General features: G+C 54.3%; 1 protein-coding gene across 3 annotated transcripts in view; it reads left to right on the top strand.

Moving 5' to 3' along the window:
- SH3PXD2A (SH3 and PX domains 2A) overlaps positions 1 to 23,701 on the top strand; it is a 249,549-nt gene that overhangs the window by 152,654 nt on the left and 73,194 nt on the right. For all 3 annotated transcript variants that reach the window (XM_055424728.2, XM_055424729.2, XM_055424727.2), the window contains one exon: positions 11,027 to 11,055. In XM_055424728.2, the coding sequence (XP_055280703.2) occupies positions 11,027 to 11,055 (29 nt within the window). The remainder of the gene's footprint in view (positions 1 to 11,026; positions 11,056 to 23,701) is intronic.

Here is a 23,701-nt window from a genome sequence, read left to right as displayed (position 1 = left end):
TGTGATACAGAGTTCTGGAAAACCTGGGAGACGGTCCTCTCGCTGTCACAGGTGACCATGCAGGCTCTGAGAGCCCCTGCCCTCCCAGGCCGTGCAGGTGGGCCAGGCGCCTGGGAGAGGCCCGGGGCCCTCCTCTGAGCATTCTTTCCCACAGCGGCAGAGGTAGGAACAGGCACAGCTGGGCCTTGGACGGGCTCCTGGGCCTCCGTGGGAAGCAGGAAGCCATTGGCCCAAGCTCCAAACTTTCCAACCCCAGCTCCAAATTAGACCAGGGCTGGGGAGTGCGGGGCCCACAGCCAAGGAGCAAGCCGGAGGTGTACTCAGCAGTGGGCCCCCGATGTCTATCACACACGCACGCACACACCCAACACACACACACAAACAATGCACCTCCTCAGTCAGGGCCACGGCAGCTTGGGAGCTGTCTCTGTCTCCTGAAGAAGTCCCCATCCTGCCCCCTGAACAGGGAGAACCAGAACCAGATGGAAACACAGTTCTCAGTCCCAGAGCTGGTGTCGCCACTGTCCAGGGGAAAGTCTTTTGTTACAAACATCGCCTCTGGGTTCCTTCTTCTAAAGTCTGAGCCACTTTCCCTGGCTTGTGGTCCAGCCCCAGCTGCACGTCCTGTCCCCCCAGGCATTCAGCCTCCCAGAGGCCACATGCACACACACACATACACGCAGGATCCCACATCCATTCCTGTCCCTGCACCTTTGCTCACATCATCCCCTCCACTCCAACTTACCTTCCTGCCTCTGCTGTTTCTAAATATCCAGCTTTCACAGGTAGCTCTACACTTTCCCCTTCCAGGTAGACCTCTCCACCCACCTCAGCCCACTCGGACCTCCCTTTTCCAGGAAAGATCCCCACAACGTGTCCTTTTGACCAGGCTTTGTAGCACCTAATCACAAGGTGACTTGCATGTTTTCTTTTGCTGGGTTTTTGTTTGGTGTCTCCAACTAGATGGTATGGCCTGTGGGGGCAGAACTGTGTTTCCCACCACTTCTGCTCAGATGCAGGGCTGTGTCTCTAGTGACTCCTCAGTTAAGACACTGATGGATGAGTGGGTGGGTGGATGGATGGATGGACAGATAGACAAATCCATTTGGAGAGAGACAGGGAAGGCCTCCAAACATGGACAACCCTCCTTGCCCTTCTCTCTGGGGATTTCATGGTGGAACCCCATCACAGACTTTGTTACTGCCCCTTTCACCATTCCCCACCCTCCCTCTCCTCCACTGACTGCATGTCAGTCACATCTGGGTGGGACACCTGGGAGTACGCCCACTCTTTGTTTTCCCAGTCCTGAGCTGGCACCATGGACGACAGACCCAGGCTCTTCCAAAGCGCATGCTGGTGAGGGGCCGGGCAAAAGTTCCTCCACCCTGGCTGCTGTCCACACTCCAAACCCAACCCCTCTCATGAACCCAGGCTGTGCAGGCCCCACATGCCCGATGCCATTCTAAGAGCTTTGCACATGATCCCAGGTAATCACCACAACAACGGCAGGTGTAGGCACTCATTTCATCCCTTTTGACAAATGAAGGTAAGGAGAGGTTAAGAAACTTGCCTCTGTCACAGAGTGGTATCTGAACCAGGCTCAAGCCCGCTCACACTCCTAACCCTCTGCTGGAAGCCTAGAGTTGTCCCTGGGCTGGAGACCAGAGTGGTAAGTCCAGTCTTCATGAGGAGACAGACAGACAGATGGGCCTTTGTCCTTTTGCTGTGGACAGAGCAGCAGCAGAGACCCTCTGGGGTGTTCGAGAGACTAGCACAAGACCTTGGAGGTTTCTGGGTCTGTGATCCCCTGGCATGGGCCTCTCTGGGATACAGCCTGGGGTTGGGGGGGGGGGAACCTCTTCCCTCCCCAGGAATTCAGCTTTTTCTCCCGGGGCAGGAATTCCGGCCTCTCTGGACTGTCCACATGGCACAATGGGGCCCATTCTCAGAACCCTGGAGCAAACAGGCCCTGCGGAGAAAGGATGGATTCTTGTTGGACACAAGGGCCCTCAGTGCCATGATTTAGACCAGGGCACACATGGGGGCAAAGAACAGATTCATGCCGCCCGCCAACCCCCATCTGTCTTCCCTAGAGGTCGCTGCCCCTCAACACCATTCCGTGCAAGGGCTCTCAAAAGCCAGAACTGAAGCCCAGCTGGGGCTCTGTGGGGTGGAAAGCTCCAGCTCTCCAGAGCCTCCTCGCTCTGCCTCTGGAGCCACATTGGCTGTCTCAGTGTTTTGGCTTTACAAAGAAGAGTTCACAGCTCCTGAGGACAGTCAGAGAGGCCCCCTTACATGAATGGGGAAACTGAGGGCTTGAGAATTGGTTGGTGTTTCTAAACTTTTTTCTGTCACGGTCAGAAATTTCACATCACAATCCAATACAGACAGGCAAGGGGATGAGTAGACAGACATCTGAAGCCAAGGTTCACAGAATCGTATTTCATCTTAGCTGTGGGTGACAAGGTCATTTTGCATCTTCTACCTCAGGGGTCTCCAACCCCCCCACCCCCACCCCCAGGCTGCACACAGAAGGTGAGTGCAGACACGCTGAAACCACCCCCGCCCGCCCCTGCCTGTCGATGGAAAGACTGCCTCCCACAGAACCAGTCCCTGGGGTCCAGGAGTTTGGAGATGGCTGTTTTACCTTCTAAACATGCTGGTGGGCACCCACCGAGTTGGTTTCAGAACTCACTCGCGGGTCACAACCTGGCATTCAAAGAGTGGTAGTTGGAAGTGTCTTGCCCAGGTCTACCGGCCACGGAAGGGCAGAGCCTGGCCCAGAACCGGCGAGGGTGGGGATGGGCGGTGGGGAGGGGGTGTGGACATTCAGGCTCTCCTGCCTGCCCCCTAGCTGTCCACCTCAGCCTCTTAACAAAACACCTTCCCCCAGCCAGGCCCTGACCCTAGCACTCCTGCATTCTGAAACCTTCCAGATTTCGGAGCAGGACTTCAAAGCCCTACCCTTCCCTCCTCCGGTCTCCCCCCCGCCCCACCCAGCCTGGCCTTTCCCTGCCTGTCCCTCTGCTCACCAACCCTCCCCAGTAGTTCAGCTCCTCCTCCTCAGAGCTTCTTGCTCCTGCTTGAGCTTTCCCCCTCTCTACCCTCTCCCTTATAGCTCAGTCCGTAAAGAATCTGCCAGCGGTGCAGGAGACCTGGGTTCGATCCCTGGGTTGGGAAGATCCCCTGGAGAAGGAAACGGCAACCCACTCCAGTATCCTTGCCTAGAAAATCTCATGGACAGAGGAGCCTGGTGGGCTGCAGTCCATGAGGTTGCAGAGAGTCGGGCACGACTGAGTGACTAACACTTACTTACACTTACCCTCTCCATGGATCCAAACTCCTCTGCCCCTCCAAGGCCCAGCTCACAGCTTCCTCCTCCAGGAGGCCACCTTGGATGTCCTAGAGCCCTGGGATCTCTCTCTTCTCTGCGCCTGGAGGGTAACCTCTCCTGTGACTCTCAGCATGGGCTGTCTCAGAATGTTACCTTTCTTACCCTGCTAGGTAGTTTTGTTCCCTTAATTTCACCCCAGACTCGCAGGCCAGAAGCACAAGTCACGTATTTCTCTCATTCCTGCTCAGGCCTTCACAAGGCTGCCTCCTGCAGGAGCCACCAAGTGCTTACTGGTTAACAACAGCAGGCAGAACCATTGCTGCACACCTCAAGGGCTCCACGCCACTCCCCTAGCCAGGGTTGCATGCCATCACCCCCTGCCCCCCCACCATCCCCATGATCCAATGATCCAGGTCCAACTCACGACCCCAAGACCTCTTGGCTCTCAAGGTCACCGACAGCCATCTGGCAACCTGCGGTTCCCAGCAGCCGCAGCCCTGCAGACAGGCGTCCTGGGCCAAACAGCCAATGTCAGCCAGCAGACAGGGGGTAAGAACATCAGGCTGGCAGTGTGTGCATGTCCTCCTTTGCCAGGGCACTCGCTGACAGGAGGGACAGTGCGGGAGGCGGGGCTGGGGGAAGGGGCAGTAGGCAGGGAAGGGCGCAGCCCTGCAGCACTCAGAATGCCACGGGGTGGGGACTCAGCATCCTCCCATACAGCCGGTCCGCCAGACTGGGCTTTCTCTCCTAGTCTCTCCCTTGTCTCGGGGGCTCTTCCTGGCTCTGCCTCTCACTCCGGGAACCCTCACCGGCAGGATGGCTGCCTCCTTTCCCCATCGAGAGCCTGCTTCTCCTGCCCGTGCGTCCTCTCCTTGCACCCCAGTCCCTGGTGGACCTCGACGTGGGGAGCGCTCTGGGTCAGGATGTCAGTGGAGCTTCATGAGCCCTGGCCAGCCACTTAAGCCCTCAGGACCTCAATCTCCTCATCCACAAAACGGATTAACACCACCTCTGCCCACTTCAGAGCACTGCAGGGCAAATATCTGTTCAAGAAAGGGAGGGGAAGCATGTGCAAAAACAGGTGGCCCAGACACAGGACCTGTTAAATGCCTTTCCCGCCCCCTCACTCCAGCCTCTCCCTCTTTTCTGTATCCAGCACCAGCTCCTTCCCTGGAATGTCCGGAGAAGGAGCACAGCATGTCTCACTCACCAAGAGAAATGAAAGAGGGAACAAAAAGGAAAGCTGGCCTTTCTGAGTGCCATTAGCACGATCATCTCTTGGTTCGGGGCTCTGAGCATTTGCCACTCCTTGGAGGTTAGGTGAATTCCAATACAGGAGTCCAGAGTTTGCCAATTACTGTGGATCGGTGTCACCTTGAAAATGTGACTGTTTCTAGATGAGCCCTATTCAAACATTGTGTGTACAAACAGGCTTTCCCTTTGTGGATGGCATTTGACAGACACCAGTGCTGGTTTGGTGTCTGCAAGCCTGAAACTATGCAGAGTAGTTTGGACTCACCCCTGTGTGGTACTGTGCCACCAGCATCGTGGTGGGGTGCTTAAGAAGTCCCTTCCTTTGGTTTTAGGGGTTCTGCGGGGTCCAAGTTCAAACAGGACTTTGCCATTTGGGTAGCAACAGAGGTGGGGTCAGGTCCAGGGGTGAGAAAATAAGCATTTCTATAGCATTTTCTGTGCCGGGCACTATGTGAACCTCTTTAAGAGCACTGTGTGTTTCATGCTCCCCAAATCCTAATGGGAGACTACAGTTACTATCCTCCTTCTGTACACAGAGAAATAGAGGTTCAGGAGGTAAAGGAAGTAGCTCAAGTTGACCACCCAGATAGCAACTAGCAGAAAGTTGAACTGGAATCTGCTTCCAGCACTTTCCCTCATGCTGCAGACAGCAACATCCTAAGTGAACTGTTTATATCACATAGGCTGCAGAGGGGGAGCCCCCTGTTTAAATAAGGGGAGGTTGTGATGCTGGGTTGGAGGAACCCCAGCCTTTTTCTCCAGCCAGGCCTGACCTGTACACCGTCTGGGGATCGACTATCCTGGTTTGTCTGTGACCTTCCCAGTTTGAGCTCTGAAAGTCCTTCCCAGTTTGAGCTCTGAAAGTCCTGTGTCCCAGTTTTGCCCAGGATGGTTGGTCACTGTGTCCTTGGTCACCCCCGGACCAGTTGCAGAGAAGGCCGAGTGGCCTGACGGAGCCGTGTCGGGACAGCCTGGGAGGCCTTTTCAATCACATTAGCTTCTGGCGGCGCTCGAGGGAGGCGCCAGCCTCGCCTCGCCTCCCTTTCTCCCTTCCTGTGCTTCCCCGGGAGATGGTGATTCAGCAGCAAGTCGGAAGCAGGCTAGACTGTGACCTACCGGGAGTGGAATTGCCAGGGGTGTGGGGGCTGTCAGCACCAGCTCCGGGCAAGAACTGAGCAAGGTGGGGGGGTGGGGAGGGGGTCTTGAGTTGGTGGGAAACTGCACTCTGACGGAGGGTCTGCTGTCCTGCCCAGGCCAGGACTGATTGCAGGGCAGCAGGAGGTGGGAGATCCCTGCCTCTCCCCACCCCGCCCCATGCCCTGGTATGTGAGGGATGGGGGAGTCCCAGCCACTGGATATCTAAGCTGCTTCTCAGCACATTCAACGGCTAAAAATATGAAATGGCTTTGCTAAAAGGTGCCCAACCGGAAACCTCCAAGAGGTTTCCTATTAGGGCCGCCCCTACTCGGGCTGGAGGCCAGACCCTGTGGAAGGAGTCCTAGGCCTGCCAGTCCCACCATCCAGCCCCAGCCTGGGCCTCCCATGCCAGGGCCTCGGCCTCCAGCCCACTAACCCATGTGCTTCTCAGGCCCCCAGGGCTGGCTCTGCCCTGCTACCCTGCACCCACTGGTGGCAGCATTTGGGGGTTGACCTTGACCCAGAGAAGACCCAGGTTCTCAGCCTCCATTCCCATCCTCACCTACTACTGTGTGACCTTGAACATGTGGTCCAGCTTCTCTAAGCTTTGCTGTCCTCACCTGGCCAAAAAAGGAGACCACAGGATCCAGGAGTCCTTGGAGGGAAGGGCTCATCCTCTAGTTAAAGGACAGGCTGGCTGGGGTGGGTTGGGGGGAGTGGGCAGGGCTTGTCTGGAAGCTTCTTTGGCACCTCAAGCTCATTGTTCTTACTAAGCAAGATTTTCTTGGGGGTGGCTAGAGTCCCAATGGAGGTTGTGGTACAGGGACTGGAGTGGCCCCTGGCACCACTGCTGCCTACAGGGATTTCAGTGATTGTGCTGGACCTGGGGTTCTCAACCAACACTGGGGCAGCCCTGGGGGCTCGTCCAAGATGCAGACACTAGGTTTGTCAGCCCAGATGACTCTGTTGAATACTCAGGTTGAGAATTGCTGTCGGGGCCTGGCACAGAGTGGCCTCAGCAGCCATGAATAATGTCCCTCTCCCACTCCGGAGCCTCGACATGCTCCCATCACATGGTAATGACCTGCCTGTCTCCCCTTGGGGGCTGTTGACAAGCTCAAAGAGATTCATGGGCAGCGCAGCTGCACAAACATAGTGGGGACGATGCAATGGCCATCACTGCAAGGAAGCCACGCCCCCCCCCATCTGGTCTGCTGGCCGCCAGGGGATGGGCAGTGGGCCATTGTGGTCCCCGGGCCAGAGGCTTCTCCTGCAGGACCAGCTGGGAGGTGGTGGGGCAGGGGAGGGTAGCTGATCCTGGCCCTCCACTCTCTGCCCTTCCTCAGGCCCTACTGGGCAATAAGGCCTGAGAAACAAAGTTGCTTCTTAGGAGATGCAAGTCTGCTGGGCTGGACGTAGCCACCATGTAGCACTCTCCTCTTCCTCACTGGGAATTCTCCCCATGGCAGAGCTTCAGTGGTCACAGCCAGGCACTTCTACACAGTGTCTCTCCAACTCCATTCTGCCCCAGGGAGCTGACCCTGGCTCTGGCCTTCCTGGACTGACAGGCCGGGGGCAGGGGCAAATGGGAACTGTCCCACCTGCCTTTTGAAGGCAACAGATTCAGCAGGTTCCCCGTTATCCCCCATCCATGATGCAGTTTCATGGGGGCAGGGGAGCTCATAAACCACAGCCCTTCCCCAGCTTGGATGACCCTGGGCAGTGGCCAAACCTCATCTGTAAGGTGTGGATGGTAGAAGCTCCTTAGTGTGGATGTGAGAATTGAAAGAGGCTTGGAATACTGAGGAGGTTCTCAAACAAGAGGGCTGGTGGGGAGGGGGAAGGGGATGGTATCAGAAATGGAGGTTCCTGGGCCTCAGCCCCAGCATTCCTATTCACAGGCTTCTGTGGGAAACCTACAAGCCTAGGAAACGGGAGTCCCCTCATCCTAAGCTGTGGAGGCAAAGCACCTTGAAGCTTAACAAATGCCCTCAAAGCCCAGGTCACCCCCTAGACTCCCAGGATCGGAGTCTTGGGGAGTCCATGAGTGTGACTCCCTTCCCAGTGAACCTGCTGTCCTTTCTTCCAGTAGACTCCCTCTTTCCAGCCAGCAGACCTAGCTGCCAGTTCGCTTCAACTGAAGCCAGGCATTTGGCATTTTCTTTGATCCTCAGGGAAATGAGCATTTCCCCTGGTCTCCACATAGATCACCATCCAGCCCTACCTGAGCATTTAATAGACCTATCTTAGAGGCTCCCCTGAGGACTGATGGATGCAAGGGTGCCATTCAGTTCAGTCGCTCAGTCATGTCCGACTCTTTGCAACCCCGTGGGCTGCAGCACACCAGGCCTCCCTGTCCATCACCAACTCCTGGAGTTTACCCAAACTCCTGTCCATTGAGTCGGTGATGCCATCCAACCATTTGATCCTCTGTCGTCCCCTTCTCCTCCTGCCTTCAATCTTTCCCAGCATCAGGGTCTCTTCAAATGAGTCAGCTCTTCACATCAGGTGGCCAAAGTATTGGAGTTTCAGCTTCAGCATCAGTCTTTCCAATGAACACCCAGGACTGATCTCCTTTAGGATAGACTGGTTGGATCTCCTTGCAGTCCAAAGGACTCTCAAGAGTCTTCGCCAACACCACAGTTCAAAAGCATCAGTTCTTCGGTGCTCAGCTTTCTTCACAGTCCAACTCTCACATCCATACATGACTACCAGAAAAATCATAGCCTGGACTAGATGGACCTTTGTTGGCAAAGTAATATCTCTGCTTTTCAATATGCTGTCTAGGTTGGTCATAACTTTCCTTCCAAGGACTAAGTGTCTTTTAATTTCATGGCTACAATCAGCATCTGCAGTGATTTTGGAGCCCAGAAAAATAAAGTCTGCCACTGTTTCCACTGTTTCCCAATCTATTTGCCATGAAGTGATGGGACCAGATGCCATGATCTTTGTTTTCTGAATGTTGAGCTTTAAGCCAACCTTTTCACTCTCCTCTTTCACTTTCATCAAGAGGCTCTTTAGTTCTTCTTCGCTTTCTACCATAAGGGTGGTGTCATCTGCATATCTGAGGTTATTGACATTTCTCCTGGCAATCTTGATTCCAGCTTGTGCTTCTTCCAGCCCAGTGTTTCTCATGATGTACTCTGCATATAAGTTAAATAAGCAGGGTGACAATATACAGCCTTGATGTACTCCTTTTCCTATTTGGAACCAGTCTGTTGTTCTATGTCCAGTTCTAACTGTTGCTTCCTGACTTGCATACAGATTTCTCAAGAGGCAGGTCAGGTGGTCTGGTATTCCCATCTCTTTCAGAATTTTCCACAGTTTGTTGTGATCCACACAGTCAAAGGTTTTGGTGTAGTCAATAAAGCAGAAATAGATGTGTTTCTGGAACTCTCTCGCTTTTTCGATGATCCAGCGGATATTGACAATTTGACCTCTGGTTCCTCTGCCTTTTCTAAAACCAGCTTGAACATCTGGAAGTTCACAGTTCACATATTGTTGAAGCCTGGCTTGGAGAATTTTTAGCATTACTTTACTAGTGTGTGAGATAAATGCAATTGTGTGGTAGTTTGGACATTCTTTGGCATTGCCTTTCTTTGGGATTAATGAAAACTGACCTTTTCCAGTCCTGTGGCCACTGCTGAGTTTTCCAAATTTGCTGGCATGCTGAATGCAGCACTTTCATAGCATCATCTTTCAGGATTTGAAACAGCTCAACTGGAATTCCATCACCTCCACTAGCTTTGTTCGTAGTGATGCTTTCTAAGGCTCACTTGACTTCACGTTCCAAGATGTCTGGCTCTAGGTGAGTGATCATACCATCGCAATCATCTGGGTCGTGAAAATCTTTTTTGTACAGTTCTTCTGTGTATTCTTGCCACCTCTTCTTAATATCTTCTGCTTCTGTTAGGTCCATACCATTTCTGTCCTTTATTGAGCCCATCTTTGCATGAAATGTTCCCTTGGTATCTCTAATTTTTTTGAAGAGATCTCTAGTCTTTCCCATTCTATTGTTTTCCTCTATTTCTTTGCACTGAACACTGAGAAAGGCTTTCTTATCTCTCCTTGCTGTTCTTTGGAACTCTGCATTCAAATGGGTATATTTTTCCTTTTCTCCTTTGTTTATCTCTTCTTTTCACAGCTATTTGTAAGGCCTCCTCAGACAGCCATTTTGCCTTTTTGCAAGGGTGCAGGGAGGGGCCAAAGGCAGGAGCACGGGCAGGAAGGCAGTGGGGGCAGGACCGGGAGGGAGCCTGTGGCTAAGTCTGGGTTAACTCCTTGCTGGAGGGCAGAGCAGGCTCTAGGCTGGAGCAGACCAGGGCAGGTAAAGCTGTTAACAGACTTCCCAGGTGACACAGTGGTAAAGAATCCGCCTGCCTATGTGGGAGACTCAGGTTCGATCCCTGGGTCAGGAAGATTGGCTGGAGTAGGAAATGGCAACCTGCTCCAGTATTCTTGCCTGGTAAATTCCATGAACAGAGGAGCCTGGCAGGCTGCAGTCTGTTACATACCTCCGGTCCTCCAGCAGTTATTTCTAGCGATAGGATTTGAACCCAGTGCTCACTGGAAGTTTAGCCACCATACCTGGCAGTATGCTCTGCCTACCCCATGTTGAATCCCCAGGTTCCCAGCCTGAGCCTTTCTGGTCAGCATTAAGCCTACAGCCCCTATTCATCCATCACCACTGCCTGGCCAAGGGGTGCATTTGGACGGAACAAGGCACAGTGTGACCTCAGGGACCCATACGTTTAGGGTGGGGGTGGACTTCCATCAAAGGGTCACACAAATCTATAATTACGGCAGGGCCTGCAAGGGGAGGATGTCAGGCAAGACAGATGAAGGAGGTAACATTTCGATCGTGACTTTAAAGGCTGAGTGGGCAAAGCACTGGGAGGGGAAGTTTGGCAGGGGTGGGGAGCGGGCTCCCGGGGCGCTGCAGGGCCTGGGTTCTAGCGACCACTCCCCGGGGCCTCAGTTTCCCTGTTAACGAAGTGCTTGGGAACCTGCCTCGTCCTCCCCATCGAAGTTCGGGGCAAGGTGCCTGGGAAAGGGCGCGAGTGGCCCACCAAGCCGGGGCGGGGCGGGGCGGGGCGGGCCGATTGCGCCCGGAGGGGAGGCCGGGCGGGCGGGGGCCCCGCGGGCTGGCGGCGCGCAGTGCGTGCGGCTGCGGAGCGCGCGGCTCGCCGGCAGCGGGAATCACATGAGCACCGGCCCGCGAGTGCCCTGCAGCCGCAGCGCAGCAGCCTCGCGCCCCCGCACGACCCTAACCATGTCTGTGTGTTGTTGCTTCTTTTTCAGAGACTACGGCAGTTCCAAGAGGAAATCAGGTAAGGGAGCCTCCGGTCGTTCTCCCCTCCAGCCTTCCCTCCCGCTTCGTGCACGCGCCGCTCTGACCCTGCGGGGGACTTTCTGGGGGCTTGTCCTCGCCCACCTGCCCCGTGGTCCTGCTCCCTTTCTGTTGCCTCCATCCCCAGCTCCTGCCCCCTAAGACCTCTGGTACTCGCACCCCCTCCTCCCTCCGCGTTCCTCGGGTTCTCCCCGGTGCTGATGGTAGTGGGTGCATGGAGAGTGGGGGACCTAAGCCCCCTAGATCCGCTCAACGTGTGCAGCCGGATCCTCCTCCTGGGGCTGCGGGGCCGGCTGCTGGGCACTGCTGGGATTTCTCCCTGGGTCCTTACCGCGGTGCGACAGCCACGGAAGGGTTAATAGAGATGCTGGGTTTTTCCGGTGAGAAGGTGAGATTCAGGAGCAGGGCGTTGTGGGGCGTGGGGTGTGGGGATCGTGCCCGAGTGACTGTGAGTTTCTAACGCCTGAAGAGCAGCCTTGCCCTTCCTCCCCCGACTGTGAGCGCCTGGTCCACGCTGCGGGGGTGGGGGCTCTGCGCGGTGGCCCTCGCAGACCGGGTGGTAGGGCACCGACCTGCCCCGGCATTGGCCCGGCAGGTGCCAGGGCTCACCCCGACTTTGCGAAGGGGGTGGAGACAGGGAGCGGCGGGGCAAGTCCTTGGATGCTGGACGCTGTGTGCTGGGCGCTGTCTGCTGGGGTCAGGATTCTCGCGGGGGGTGGGGGCTGGGGGAGGAATTGGGCAAATGCCTGCACTTGGGCAGGGTGCAGTTAATAGGGGGAGGGTGGTCCCTTGTATTTAGGGATGAGTGTGTACTGGGAGTTGCCGGGTAGGGAAGGGATTGGAACGATCTGTGTTATTCCTACTTATGGGGGTGGTGAGTTGTGGGGGTGGACAGCCGGGGGGGGGGGTGGGCGGCGCGGGTTTCTGGCACTTGGGGGTGTGGGAAGTGTGGAAGAACACGTGGCTCACATTCGCGGCTCATCTTGTGGGCAGGTACTTGCGTCCAGGTGCTTTGAACCCTGGATCAGTAGAGGAATATGCCTGTGTGTGAAAGATGGGCTGTGAATTGGGGTAGCTGTGATTGCACGGTGTGTTTCTGAGTGTGGGTTCCTATATTTTGTGTGTGTCACTGTTTGCTTATGTGTTAATTGGGATGAGGAAAGATGTGTCCTATATAGGGGGCGTGTGTGTTCACGTGGGTCTTCATAGTTGTGTGCTCTTGAGGATGTGTTTACTTGTTTAGGTGTGTGTGCCAGTGTGCTGGGCTGTATCCATCTGTGGGTTGGTGTGTGTGCTTGTGTCCAGCTGTGGGATGAGTGGTGTGTGCTTGTGTGTGCTTGTGTCCAGCTGTGGGATGTGTGTGCTTGTATCCAGCTGTGGGATGTACCTGTCACCTGGACAGGGGGTTTCAGGTGTGCGCACTGCGGTACGGCGGGGCATTTCCTCGGTGACAGGAGGCTGAGGCTGCCTCATGAACTTGAACTGCAGCATCTTCTCACCGGTCACTTGTAGCCAGAGCCGTAGGTGGGGGAACTGGGAAGGAGGGGCAAGCCTGGGAGTGGCGCTAGTGGTAAAGAACCCAGCTCCCAATGCAGGAGACTTAAGAGACGCTAGTTCAATCCCTAAGTTAGGAAGATCCCCTGGAGGAGGGCATGGCACCCCATTCCAGTATTCATGCCTGGAGAATCCCATGGACGGAGAAGGCTGGAGGGCTAATGGTCCATAGGGTCTCAAAGAGTTGGACATGACCAAAGTGACTTAGCACACAGGTACACCCCTCCTCCCCAAGAAACTTGCCCTGAACCTCAGAGATGCAGTGACTGGTGGAGCCTGGGCTGAGATTCTGGCACCAGTGTCATGACCTCTCTGCCTCAGTTTCCTCATTCCTTAAAAAAACGGGGATAATGTGCTCTCTGTCTCACATGTAGAAGAGTCAAGAAGTTAATGCAGAAAAGTCCCTAGGAGACAATAACTGCTGGAGAAGCATGATTTATTGTTGTCATCATCACTTTCTGAAGCCCTGGGACTCCTGATGAGTCTCTTCTCTACTCTCAGCCTCAGTTTCCTCCTCCATAGAGTTATGGGCTGGATCAGATAACCTGCCCTCAATCTCTAAGCCTCAGATGCTGCTTCCTAAGCAAGGCAGGGCCCCACCCAGGGAAAGCTTCCCCAGTTTCTCTGCCTTCCACTCTGAGGCCAGGAAAAGGATGGATGGAGAAATTGAATTTATGCTGCTGTGCTTATGATAATGGCCACTTACGGTCATGGTTAAAAGAGTCAGCTCTGGAGCCAGACGGCAGGAGTTTAGAGTCTGGCTGTTCAGACCTTGTGCGTTCCTCCTACCCTCTCTGTGCCTGTCTTCTCTTCTGTAAACTAGGGATACTATTCTTACCACCTTGTAGAGTTAATTTTCTGTGTCAACTTGACTGGGCTGCAGTGCCCAGATATTTTGTCAAGCATTATTCTGGATGTTTATGTGAAGATGTTTTTTGAATGAGATTAACTTTTAAATCAATGGACCTTGAGTAAAGCAGATTACCCTCCCTAATGTGGGTTGGCCTCATCCGATCAGTTGAAGGCCTTAAGGGAAAGACTGACCTCCCCCAAGCAAGAAGGAATTCTGCCAGCATCTTTGGACTTGAACTGCAGCTCTTCCTTGAGTCCCCAGCCTATATGCCTACCCCCAGCAGACTGTGGCGGAGAAGGCAATGGCAAGCCACTCCAGTACTCTTGCCTAGAAAACCCCATGGATGGAGGAGCCTGGTAGGCTGCAGTCCGTGGGGTCGCTAAGGGTCAGACACGACTGAGCGACTTCACTTTCACTTTTCACTTTCACACATTGGAGAAGGAAATGGCAACCCACTCCAGTGTTCTTGCCTGGAGAATCCCAGGGACGGGGGAGGCTGGTGGGCTTCCGTCTATGGGGTCACACAGAGTCAGACACGACTGAAGTGACTTAGCAGCAGCAGCAGCAGCAGACTGTGGGCTCATCAAGGCCCCACAGTCACATGAGCCAATTCCTCCCTCTCTTCTTTCTGTTTCTTTATCAATACTCTGTTTTATTTATCTGGAGAATAATGACTAATACACACCTTATGGTTATAATGAAAATTACATAAATTTCTGTATATAAGTTTACCTAGAACACTGCCTGTACCCTGGACAGTTCTCCTGAAGTGCTAGCTACTATTATTATTTAGTGAGTATCTATTGTGTACTGGTGGCTCAGACGGTAAAGCGTCTGCCAACAATGTGGGAGACCCAGGTTCGATCCCTGGATCAGGAAGATCCTCTGGCGAAGGAAATGGCAACCCACTCCAGTACTCTTGCCTGGAAAATCCCATGGACGGAGGAGCCTGGTAGGCTACAGTCTGTGGGATCGCAAAGAGTCAGACACGACTGAGCGACTTCAACTTCACTTTCACTATGTACTGGTTACTTTATGTATCTATTTCTTCATTTCCTACTCAGAGCCACGTTGCATGGTGGCTCATGGGATTCCCATTTCACAAATGAGAAGCTAAGTCTCCAAGGGTGGCTGCCTGGAGTCTGGGGCAAAGTGGGGGTCTGAGTTCATGTTTGGGGTTTCACTCTGTGATGAAGCTCATAAAGCTTCCCAGGGTGATTCCAGTCAGGGATGTTTGCGTAAAGAACACAAATACTCGTTGCCTGGCCACCTCTTGTCACACTGTAGTCCCCAAAGCCCCGGCTCATCCTTGGAGGATCTCCTGGAGGGATCTCCTGTGGAGCGCAGAGCCAGGACTACAGGCAGACCTGGGGAAGGTGGAGTGAACAGGAAGAAAGTGCTCAGACAGATGGCAGCCTCACAGAGGAGGCAGGACTGGCGACTTTGTTTCCCAGAAGACAGTGTAGCCTCAAATTTATCTCTGCTCCTTCCCTCCATGGAACCTGCTCCTTCTCGCATCTTCCTCCTCCTACCACCCACCCTGATGCTCAAGCCCAGCATCAGGAAGTCACCCCTGACTCCTCCCTTCCTCTTACCTGCCCACCCGACCTCCCGACCCATCCCCTTCTCCCACCTCCACCATCACATCTGTTAGAAGCCCCCTTTATCCCTCCGAGGACCTCAGCTTCCTCCTCAGCCTGTCTGCTCTCACCGTTGCCTCTCCACACCACAGAGTGAACTCCTCCAAATATGGGTCAAATAATGTGCCTTTCTGCTTAAATTCCAAGGATTTCCCATCTACCCAGAGAAACCCCTGATCCCAGAGAGCCGTGTGTGCTCTGGCCCCTGCCTACCACCCCACCCCGGGCTCTACCCTCGCCCCTGCTCCCCCTTTCCCACCCCAGCACTCTGCTCAGCTGTGCCCGTCACCTTCCTTTCTTCACATGGTCTTGGCACTTGCTGTTCCCCCTGACCTTAATGCTGTTCCCTGTTCTTGCACATGGCTGGCCCGTTAAGATTTCTGTTCAAAGAAGCTGCCCCAGGCTCCACCAGCTAGCTGCCCGCCTCAGGTCACCCTGCATCTTCCCTGCATGTCACTGACCACACTCTCGTTAGCTTGTGGGTTTTCTTGTGTTATCTGTGTCCCACCCCCTTGAAAGCAGAGACCTTGCTGCAGGGCCCGCACAGGTAGCAGGACCCCCTGGTGCTGGCTGAATGGCAGGTGGATGGAAGAAGGCCTGGGTACATGAATGACACTGCAGGTCAGGAAGGAGGGTTGCTGCGGCCTCAAGTCAGGGATGTTGTCTGGAAACAGGAGGAGTTTTGGTGATTAGGGGCGGAGAGCCAGGGCTTTGCCAAGTCAAGACACAGCACTTGCACACAGGTGGGGGAGCAGGACCCAGCGCAGCTTGTTTGGAGACCAACTACCACAGGTGCCCTTATTGAGCACCAGCTGTATGCCGGTAAAGTGTTGAAGTGACTAGAATGTGCCTTTCTGCCCTCGAGGGGTTTGCAGTCCACTCTGAGTGATAAACTGTGCAGACAACAATGTACTGTTGGACAGGGAAGCAAGGAAGTGGCGTGGTTACCCAAGGAAGAGCCATCCAGGCCAAGGGCACAACCAGTGCAAAGGCCCAGAGGTAGGAGCTTGCTAGTCTGCCTGCTCAAGGCATGGCCAGGAGGCCTGTGGCTGGAGGGGAGTGGAGGAGAGGTCAAGATGTTAGTGGGGAGAGCAGAGCTGTGGTGGGAGTGGGGCAGCAGCTCAGACCGCGTCAGACCTTTTAAGGATTTTGGCCTTCACGGTGAGATGAAGAGCCACTGAGGGGTTCTTAGGAGAGGGGACATGATCTGCCTTAGCTCTTGGAACGGTTTTTTGTGACCAGTGAGTAGAGATGGCCAAGGGGAGGAGACCAGCAATGTGGGGGCAAGGACAGCAGTGGAGGACGCCGAGGGCCATGGCGGGCAGTTTATGCCAGATTGCCTGGGCTCCCATTTGCAGCCCCGTGACCTTGGGCAGATCTCTTCACCAGAGCTCCATGCCCTCACCTCTTCTGTTGTATTGGCCGGATTCAACTGGAGAAGCCAGACCCATAGGAGCTACTGTATATTACATTTCATGCAAGGAACTGGCTTATGCAATTGTGGGCCAGTCAGGCAAGTCCGAAACCCAAGAGCAGGCTGGGGTTGCAGTCCACAGGTGAAATTTCTTCTGCAGTAACACCTCAGCTCTGCCCATTAAAGCTTTTCAGCTGAGTGACCCAGGGCTCCTCAGAGTATCAAGTGTAATGTCGGTGAAAGCCAGCTAATGTTGAACCTGATCACCCCAGCATAACACCTCCCAAGCCATTCCTGGATGAGTGTGTGGTTTGATAACTGGGTATCGTAGCCTAGCCCGAGTGATGGGCACGCCCTTGAAAATGGAGTAGCGGCCACCTGCAGGAACGTGCAGAAGTTTCGAGGGCGTGATGCAGTTAGAGGGCTTTGTACTGTGCCCATCAGTAGGCTGGGCCAGTCGGTGATTGGCCTCCTCCAGGTGCGCACTGCTGCGGGAGACCCCCATCCTCCAACCCCCTCATCCACCCGCCCAGAGCAGGGCGTTCTCTTCAGACCTGAAAAGATGGACTGGGGTCCCCACCCTTCTGATGAGTTGCATGGCTCCAGTTCCGGTTGCTAGGAAGTTCCACCAGGGGGCGCAGGCGTCCACAGATCCTCTGGGATCATCCTGGCCCTGGGATTGTGTCTGAGGTCGCATCCCACCCAGGAGTCCTGTGATGAGCTGCTGCTCATTTAAATGCAAATGAGGTTGCTCAAGTGTGTTGCAAGTTTGTTCTTTTAGTTCAGTGTTGATGCTTCTCGTGAAATCCTGTTTACTTTATGCTTTTCCTTGGAAACTTGGCGAGCTCACCCAGCTTCCATTTTAGTACCATACAGGTTGCATCATTGGATGGAGTTCATGAGATCAGTATTACTGTAGTCTGACAACAGAGAAGCGTGTCGCCTGGAGTTCAGAGTTTCTGTTTTGGCGTCAGACATGGTCTGAGCTCCTGCTCTGCCATGTGTTTGCTCTGTGACTGGCAAGCTGCTTGACCTCTGACCTCATGCCTCCATATGGAAAACGGGGGTAAAAAGAGTGCCTGCCTCTATGAATGGTAAGGATTGAATTAGCAGGGGTGGCACATGGCATGCTCCCGATGATAGCAGCTGCCATTGTTGTTCTTTTAATTATTGATAAGTTCAGAAAGGAAGGGGATTTAAGAGTTAAAAAAGACCTGGCTTGAAGCATAATTTTCATTCTGTGAGCCGAGGGTCTGGCCTCGTAGGAGAGGCCACAGAACCTAGTCTCAGAATATTCTGTAGAGTTAAGACAGGCTCTGGAGCTGGAACACCTAGTTTTGTGTCCCAGCTCTGCCAGCCATGTGGTCTTGGGCAAGTCCTTAGCTTCCCTGTGCCTCAGTTTGCTCATCTATGAAATGAGTATAATGATAGCGCTTTACCAGGTTGTCTGAGTCTTAATACATGGGAAGTGTCTGGTGCAAGAGACACCAAGGGTTAAGCCATTTCTGAGTAGGAGCAGCTCTAAAACAGGAGGGACTACTGACTTTGGCATTTACCTCCTGCAGGAGAGACTCCTTTCAGAGTGGGAAGGCTGTGTGTGCACCATCTCGTAGTTGCCAGCCAGCCTCCCAATAACCTGGGCAGGTGGTCTTATCCCCCTTTTATAGACCAGGTGGGGTAGGTCCAGGTCACCAAGGTCACCTCGCCAAGTAGACAGGATTCAAATCTGGTTCTTCCAATTCAAACCTCTTTCCAGTGAAGTCTGTTCCTTCCTGAGACCCGAGGGATCCAGAGAGAGCAGGACTGGGCTCCGGAGACCTCTGGCAGGAGTTCCACAGGCTGGGAGAGGGCCTGCCCCAAGAGAGCCCCCAACCCCACTGCGGTATCTATAGAGGGGACCCATTGGGCACAAGAGATTCTTCATGAGGTAAAGGGTCCTTTTTCAGGCTGTGACTAGTTTCCCTTCATTTCTCTTTGTATGTGTTTGGTCTTTAATAAGGTGTGTTTGGCTTAAAGCAAAACCTGCCTGTAGGCTCTGACTACCGTAAAAAGGTAGTCTGCCCTCCTTTGACAGAGGAAGTGACTAAGACGAGGGCCGCTGCTTTCCCAAGGGGCGGGGCAGGCAGAGCCCGACTTCCTGCTCATGGCGCTCCCACCAAATCCTGGAACGAGGCAGGGGTATGAGGAGGGCCAGGGTGAAGCAGAGAAAGCAGGTCTGTAAAAGCCTCTGGTGCCTCGTCTTCCCCTGGGACGAAGGCACCCCCCACCCCACCCCAGGATGCAGAGTAGGGCCAGCCTCTCTCAGCCCCCAGCCTGCCCTGCTTACCAGCTGCAGAGGGAGAGGGGCAGAGACAAAGCAGATGGCAGCAGCCTTCAGGCCTCCCCTGGAGGCTTTCGTTTCTTTTAAGTGATGACTGGTTCCTGGCCTCATGGAGGTCACAGCTCAACTGAGAAAGCAGGATGTGCTCAGGGATTCATTGATGAATGAGGGCCAGGATGGGTTGTGACGCATGGGAGTCAAACAGAAGGGGCTGGGGCGGGGGGGCACCAGCCAAGGGGAGGGGCTGGAGATGTTTGCTGGAGGATGGAAGGGGTGCGTATGAGCAGAGAGGGGACCAGACACTCCTGGTAGAAGAGCTGGGTCTGAGCAAGGACTCTGGGTCTGGGATGTGTTTGAGAAGTTTGAGGGAAGAAGAGGTTGTCTAGCCTGGCAGACATGAAAGGCTAGGAAGATGGGGAGGGCAAGAGATGCGTCTGGAAAGGAAACCTGGGAGAGTGTATCAGCAAGCCTTTTCCAAAGCTTTCTTTTCTGCCCAAGCCATCCATCCTCAGGGAGAAAGGCCCAGGCTGCTTGGAGAACACGGCCAAGACATTCCTGGCACCCTCCGACGGCCTGTTCCAAGAGTGAACGTGTCTCGTGAAGGCATTGCCTTCTGGCGCATCTCACCCGGGCTGGTGTTTTTAAATAATTTTTATTTGTGTGGCTCTGGGTCCCCAGCCTGATGTCACCCCTGGAGTTCAAAGCCAACTAATTGGGAATGAAGGCTGATTGGTTTGGCAGTTCCACCACCAGCCTATGTGGCAGTGATGTGATGGAGAGAGTGTGTGTCTGCCACAGGCAGTGTGGTCCCACTGCCCTATGGCCTGGACACACGGAGCAGGGGTGGGGGAGGGGAGGGCTCCCTGAATGCTGGGAGTACATATCTCACACCTTGGAAGTGGGGCAACTAGTGGATAGGTGGCCTCGATCCCCTCCGTCCTGCTTGCTCAGCTTCTTTCTGCCCCTCAGTCCTATCAGCTGACCTCTCCTGCTGGGGTGATGGGAAGATGGTCTGGAAGGAGACAGCATGTGCTGAGGCCCAGGGGTGTGCTGAGAGTCCTGAGCCTGCTTGTTAAAGCACAGATTCTCAGACCCAGATCTATCGAATAAGCAGCTCTGGGGCTGGCACCCAGAAACACCAGCCAGCTTTGATGGACTCCCCAGGTATACCCCGAGATCAAGGCTGGGTTCAGTTTGGGTTGGGTCATCCATATGGGTTGATGACCATATTCAGGGTAGGCAGAGATTGAGGGGGCAGAAGGCTTGGACCCCCAGGGTGGACTGTGACTAAATGGGGCTGCTCCTGGAGGGTGCATTTGGTCACGTCCCTGGGGTGAGGGATGGGGGCAGTTAAGGGGACAGTTTTGTTTCCACAAGGTTTTCTTCTTCAGGGGAAGAGACGCCTACATTGTGGTCCAGCAAATCCCCACTTGGGCTTTTTGGTTTATAAACATGTGACAAAAGAGGCAACATTTCCAGTAACGACAAAGCCAATGGAAAAACAAAGGTTTGGGGGAAATGTGCATTGCTTATTGTGTTAGCACCTTTTTCTGATCTGAACTTTGTTTAGAAACAGAAATGTGGCGTGTGTAACTCAGTTGGCTCGTGACATTTTTATAATCGGTCAGTCCCTGAAATGTGGCGGCAAAGAAAAATTTTCCAGCGTTTCAGCGAAACTTAGACTTTTGCGGGGAAAAAAAAGTGTTTTTCCCCAACTCTTTCTGCTTTGCCCCCTGGATCTTGTCATCGACACATGTGACCCAGGCAGCTGGTAAGAAGATGGATTTTGTTAACGTTAGAACTGGATTCTTGTACCAGGAAAACCGAGCCATGTCAAAAATTCCCTTCACTTCCCCGTGCTCATCCTCTTCGAGATGCTTCCTCCTGATGTTGCGTTTGGCTAGTGGATACAGTGGTGTAGGAAAAGCCCCCCACAGGTGTCTGCCTTTTCTGTTATCCAGGGATCTCCCCCTTGGCCCTGGGCCACCTTAGGCTCCCTGAGTGTTGGATCAGTGTGTCAGGGTTGGGTACATAACTGTTCCCGGCAGGAGGGTGAGGTCCTTGCAAAGCTGTGATGACAGCTAGTGACAAGAAGCCAAATTAAGACTGTCTCTGTTGGCATCAGCTCCCCTGGGGAGACCGTGCAAACAGGGCAGATTTTAACATCCTTTGTCCCGGATCTGTGCGGGTCAGGCAGTTTCTCCTTGTCTGCCTCCTGGTCTGCATGCCTGGCCACACACCATCCCTGCCTGGAGCCCAGGGGCTCTGAGAGCCCTCTGTCAGCTCCTCACTTGCATTTGGTCCCAGGGTTCTGAGTAAGAGGACCCCTTCCTCAACTTCTTCAGTGACCTCGATTGCCCTCTCTGCTCTAAACCCAGGGCTCCCAGAGGTGGGGGTGGGGGAACCCTCAAGGGCTAGCTAGATTGATAAGAAGTGAGTTTCCCAATGGATGCTGGTATCAGACTCCATAGGATTAGGTGTTTCTGCCAGACCTAGAGCTGACTCCCTGGCACTGGCTGTCGTGTAGATTTGGTCCAGTGAACATCTCAGTATCCCCTCTGTGCCAGGCCCTGTGGTCCAAGCCCAGGGATATTGAGGTGGGCATCCTGAGGTCTGTGTCCCGGCTGGGTCGAGGAGGTAGGAAAGTAAACAGCAGTTACGGTGTGATGTCCAAGTGCAATGATGGGGGACAGGGTGATGGAGGGAGCCTCCTCCGGGGAGGCATAGATCTGCTTGGGGGTGGGGTGCCGAGTGAGGCCTTCCACCCCTGGTTCCCTGAGGTTTTCAATGAGTCAGCCCAGAGGAGGGGGAGAGCAGCCTTCAGAGGCATCTGGGCAGGCTCAGCATTGGCTGTGCGAGCGTGCCACGTCCTCTCCACTGGACTGGGGCACATCCTCCGTGTCCCCTGATATCTTCTGGGTGGTGCTGTTTCAGAGATACCACTGCAGATGGTCACTCATTCACTAAAGTTGTTGAAGCTTAAAAAGTTCTGATTTATAAAATAATACATGTGCCTGAGTTGGAGAGAAGTTGCCCCAAAGACCAAAGGCCCCTCTGACCTGTTCCTTATTGTTAGGAGGATTCTGGCTTCCAGTGGTCTCCTGGGGGCCACATGCCCCATTTCCATATGATTCCAGGGCCACAACCTGCCTAGCCAGATGCCCAGCACTAGGAAGGGCTCATTAAATCCCTGACTGACGGATAGGTCTCTGTTGGGGAGGGAATCTTCATCTACTGGGTCTTCCTCGCAGTTGATGGTTGACCAGGATTGACAGGGACAGAGAAAGAACAGCCCTTTCAAGTCACAGGTGAAGACCAGGGGGACCCTGAGAAGTGGCCCCACCTTCCCACACTTGTGCAGTGAGCCCCATCAGGGCCTTCTGAGCACCAGTCTCCTCCCTGGCTTTCCCCAGGAGTCCAAGAGCTGTGGTGCCAAAGAGTTAACTTCATGCTCCCCCAGAGAGCTTGCACACTCCTGACCCTCCCTTGTCCTCCACGCCCTCCCAGCTGCGGCCTCCTGGGCCTAGCACAGTCACGTGAGAACCAGATGTGGGGATTTCCCAAACTATGTGTGTGTGTGTGTGTGTGTGTGTAAGAGAATGCATGCATGCATTCGCGTGCACACACACAGCCTTCTCTGTTTACGTGGCATCTGAAAGCTCAGGGGACTGGTCCAAAGCCACGCAGAGCAGGAGCGGGATGGGGGTGAGGAGAGGCCCAAGGCTGCAGGCACACACCCTGGGAGGCTGTGCTGAGCTCTGCGGAGCCCTGCTCCCACCAGACATCATAGATAAGCCAGTTGTTTTTGCTCAGACTCCCATTTCCTGCAACATCCATCTTGCCATAGACCATATTGCTCGTGGATAATTTTTTTAAATCTCTTTGAAGGGCTTTACAGCAGATGCTGGAAGCCTGCAGCTTCTAGGGATGTTCTGCCGAGCTTGGGGGCCTGCCCGTGAGTTACCTTGTGCAGCACCAACTAGGCTCAGGGTCTTTCCAGCCTGAGAATGCCTGTATGTGTCTAGGGCCACCCCAGCCAAAACCTCGGCTAGAGGGAATGCAGGGCGCTGGCAGTCAAAAAGGCCCTGGAGCAGTGGGGTCAACCAGACCTCACTTTCCCCACAAAACCTTGAGGACTGAGGGCACTGAGTAGGTGTCCTTCCATCAGCCACTGGGGACGTTCTGTGTTCCGCCTGCTGTGTTCAGTGTGCCGTGAGGAGGCTGAGAGGGTTAAGACCCCGAAGGAACTTCAGATCTAGTTGGAGAGACTCGTAACAAATCTTGAAGACTCACCTGCTCTTCAGACGCTTGATAGGACTGCAACACTATCCAGACATTCTGGAGCCAGTTGACACAGTCAGTGAACAACACAGAGACCTTGCCCAGGGCAAGAGGGGGGCGACCTGCAAACCTTGAAAAGGGGTCATCCTCAACCCCACAAGTGAACTCAGCTCCTAGCCCCTGCTCTCTCTTCCCACCGCAGCCTGCCCTGACAGTGTCCAGCCAGATGTCACTGTGAGCCCTGCTGCAGAGGTGGGGTCCAGCAGATGCAAGGCCTCCAGGTCTCAGCCCCGCTGCATCATGCCCCCCTCCACCATGAAGCCCCTCTGGGGCCCTGCCTGCACTGTCTGGCTCTAGCATGTTCAATGGTCAGGTCCGGGCAGCCTGGGACAATAATAATACACTTGAGTGACCTCAATGGTGCCAGGCAGGTGGCTGAGGGAGCCAAACAGGCTCTCCCAAACCTCCATGACCCCTGAAGCAGTCAGGAACGCCTGGGAGAGTGTATTTGATAGTAAATATCTGTGCCCCACCCCTGAGGCTGGAGAGTCAGTGGGTCGTAGC

This window comes from Moschus berezovskii, chromosome 12, assembly GCF_049115385.1.
Source record: "Moschus berezovskii isolate FMDL1 chromosome 12, NW_MosBer_1.0, whole genome shotgun sequence".
NCBI classification, from domain to species: domain Eukaryota; kingdom Metazoa; phylum Chordata; class Mammalia; order Artiodactyla; family Moschidae; genus Moschus; species Moschus berezovskii.
The sequence above is the reverse complement of the archived record's forward strand: the minus strand, read 5'-3'. Positions and strand labels throughout refer to the sequence as shown.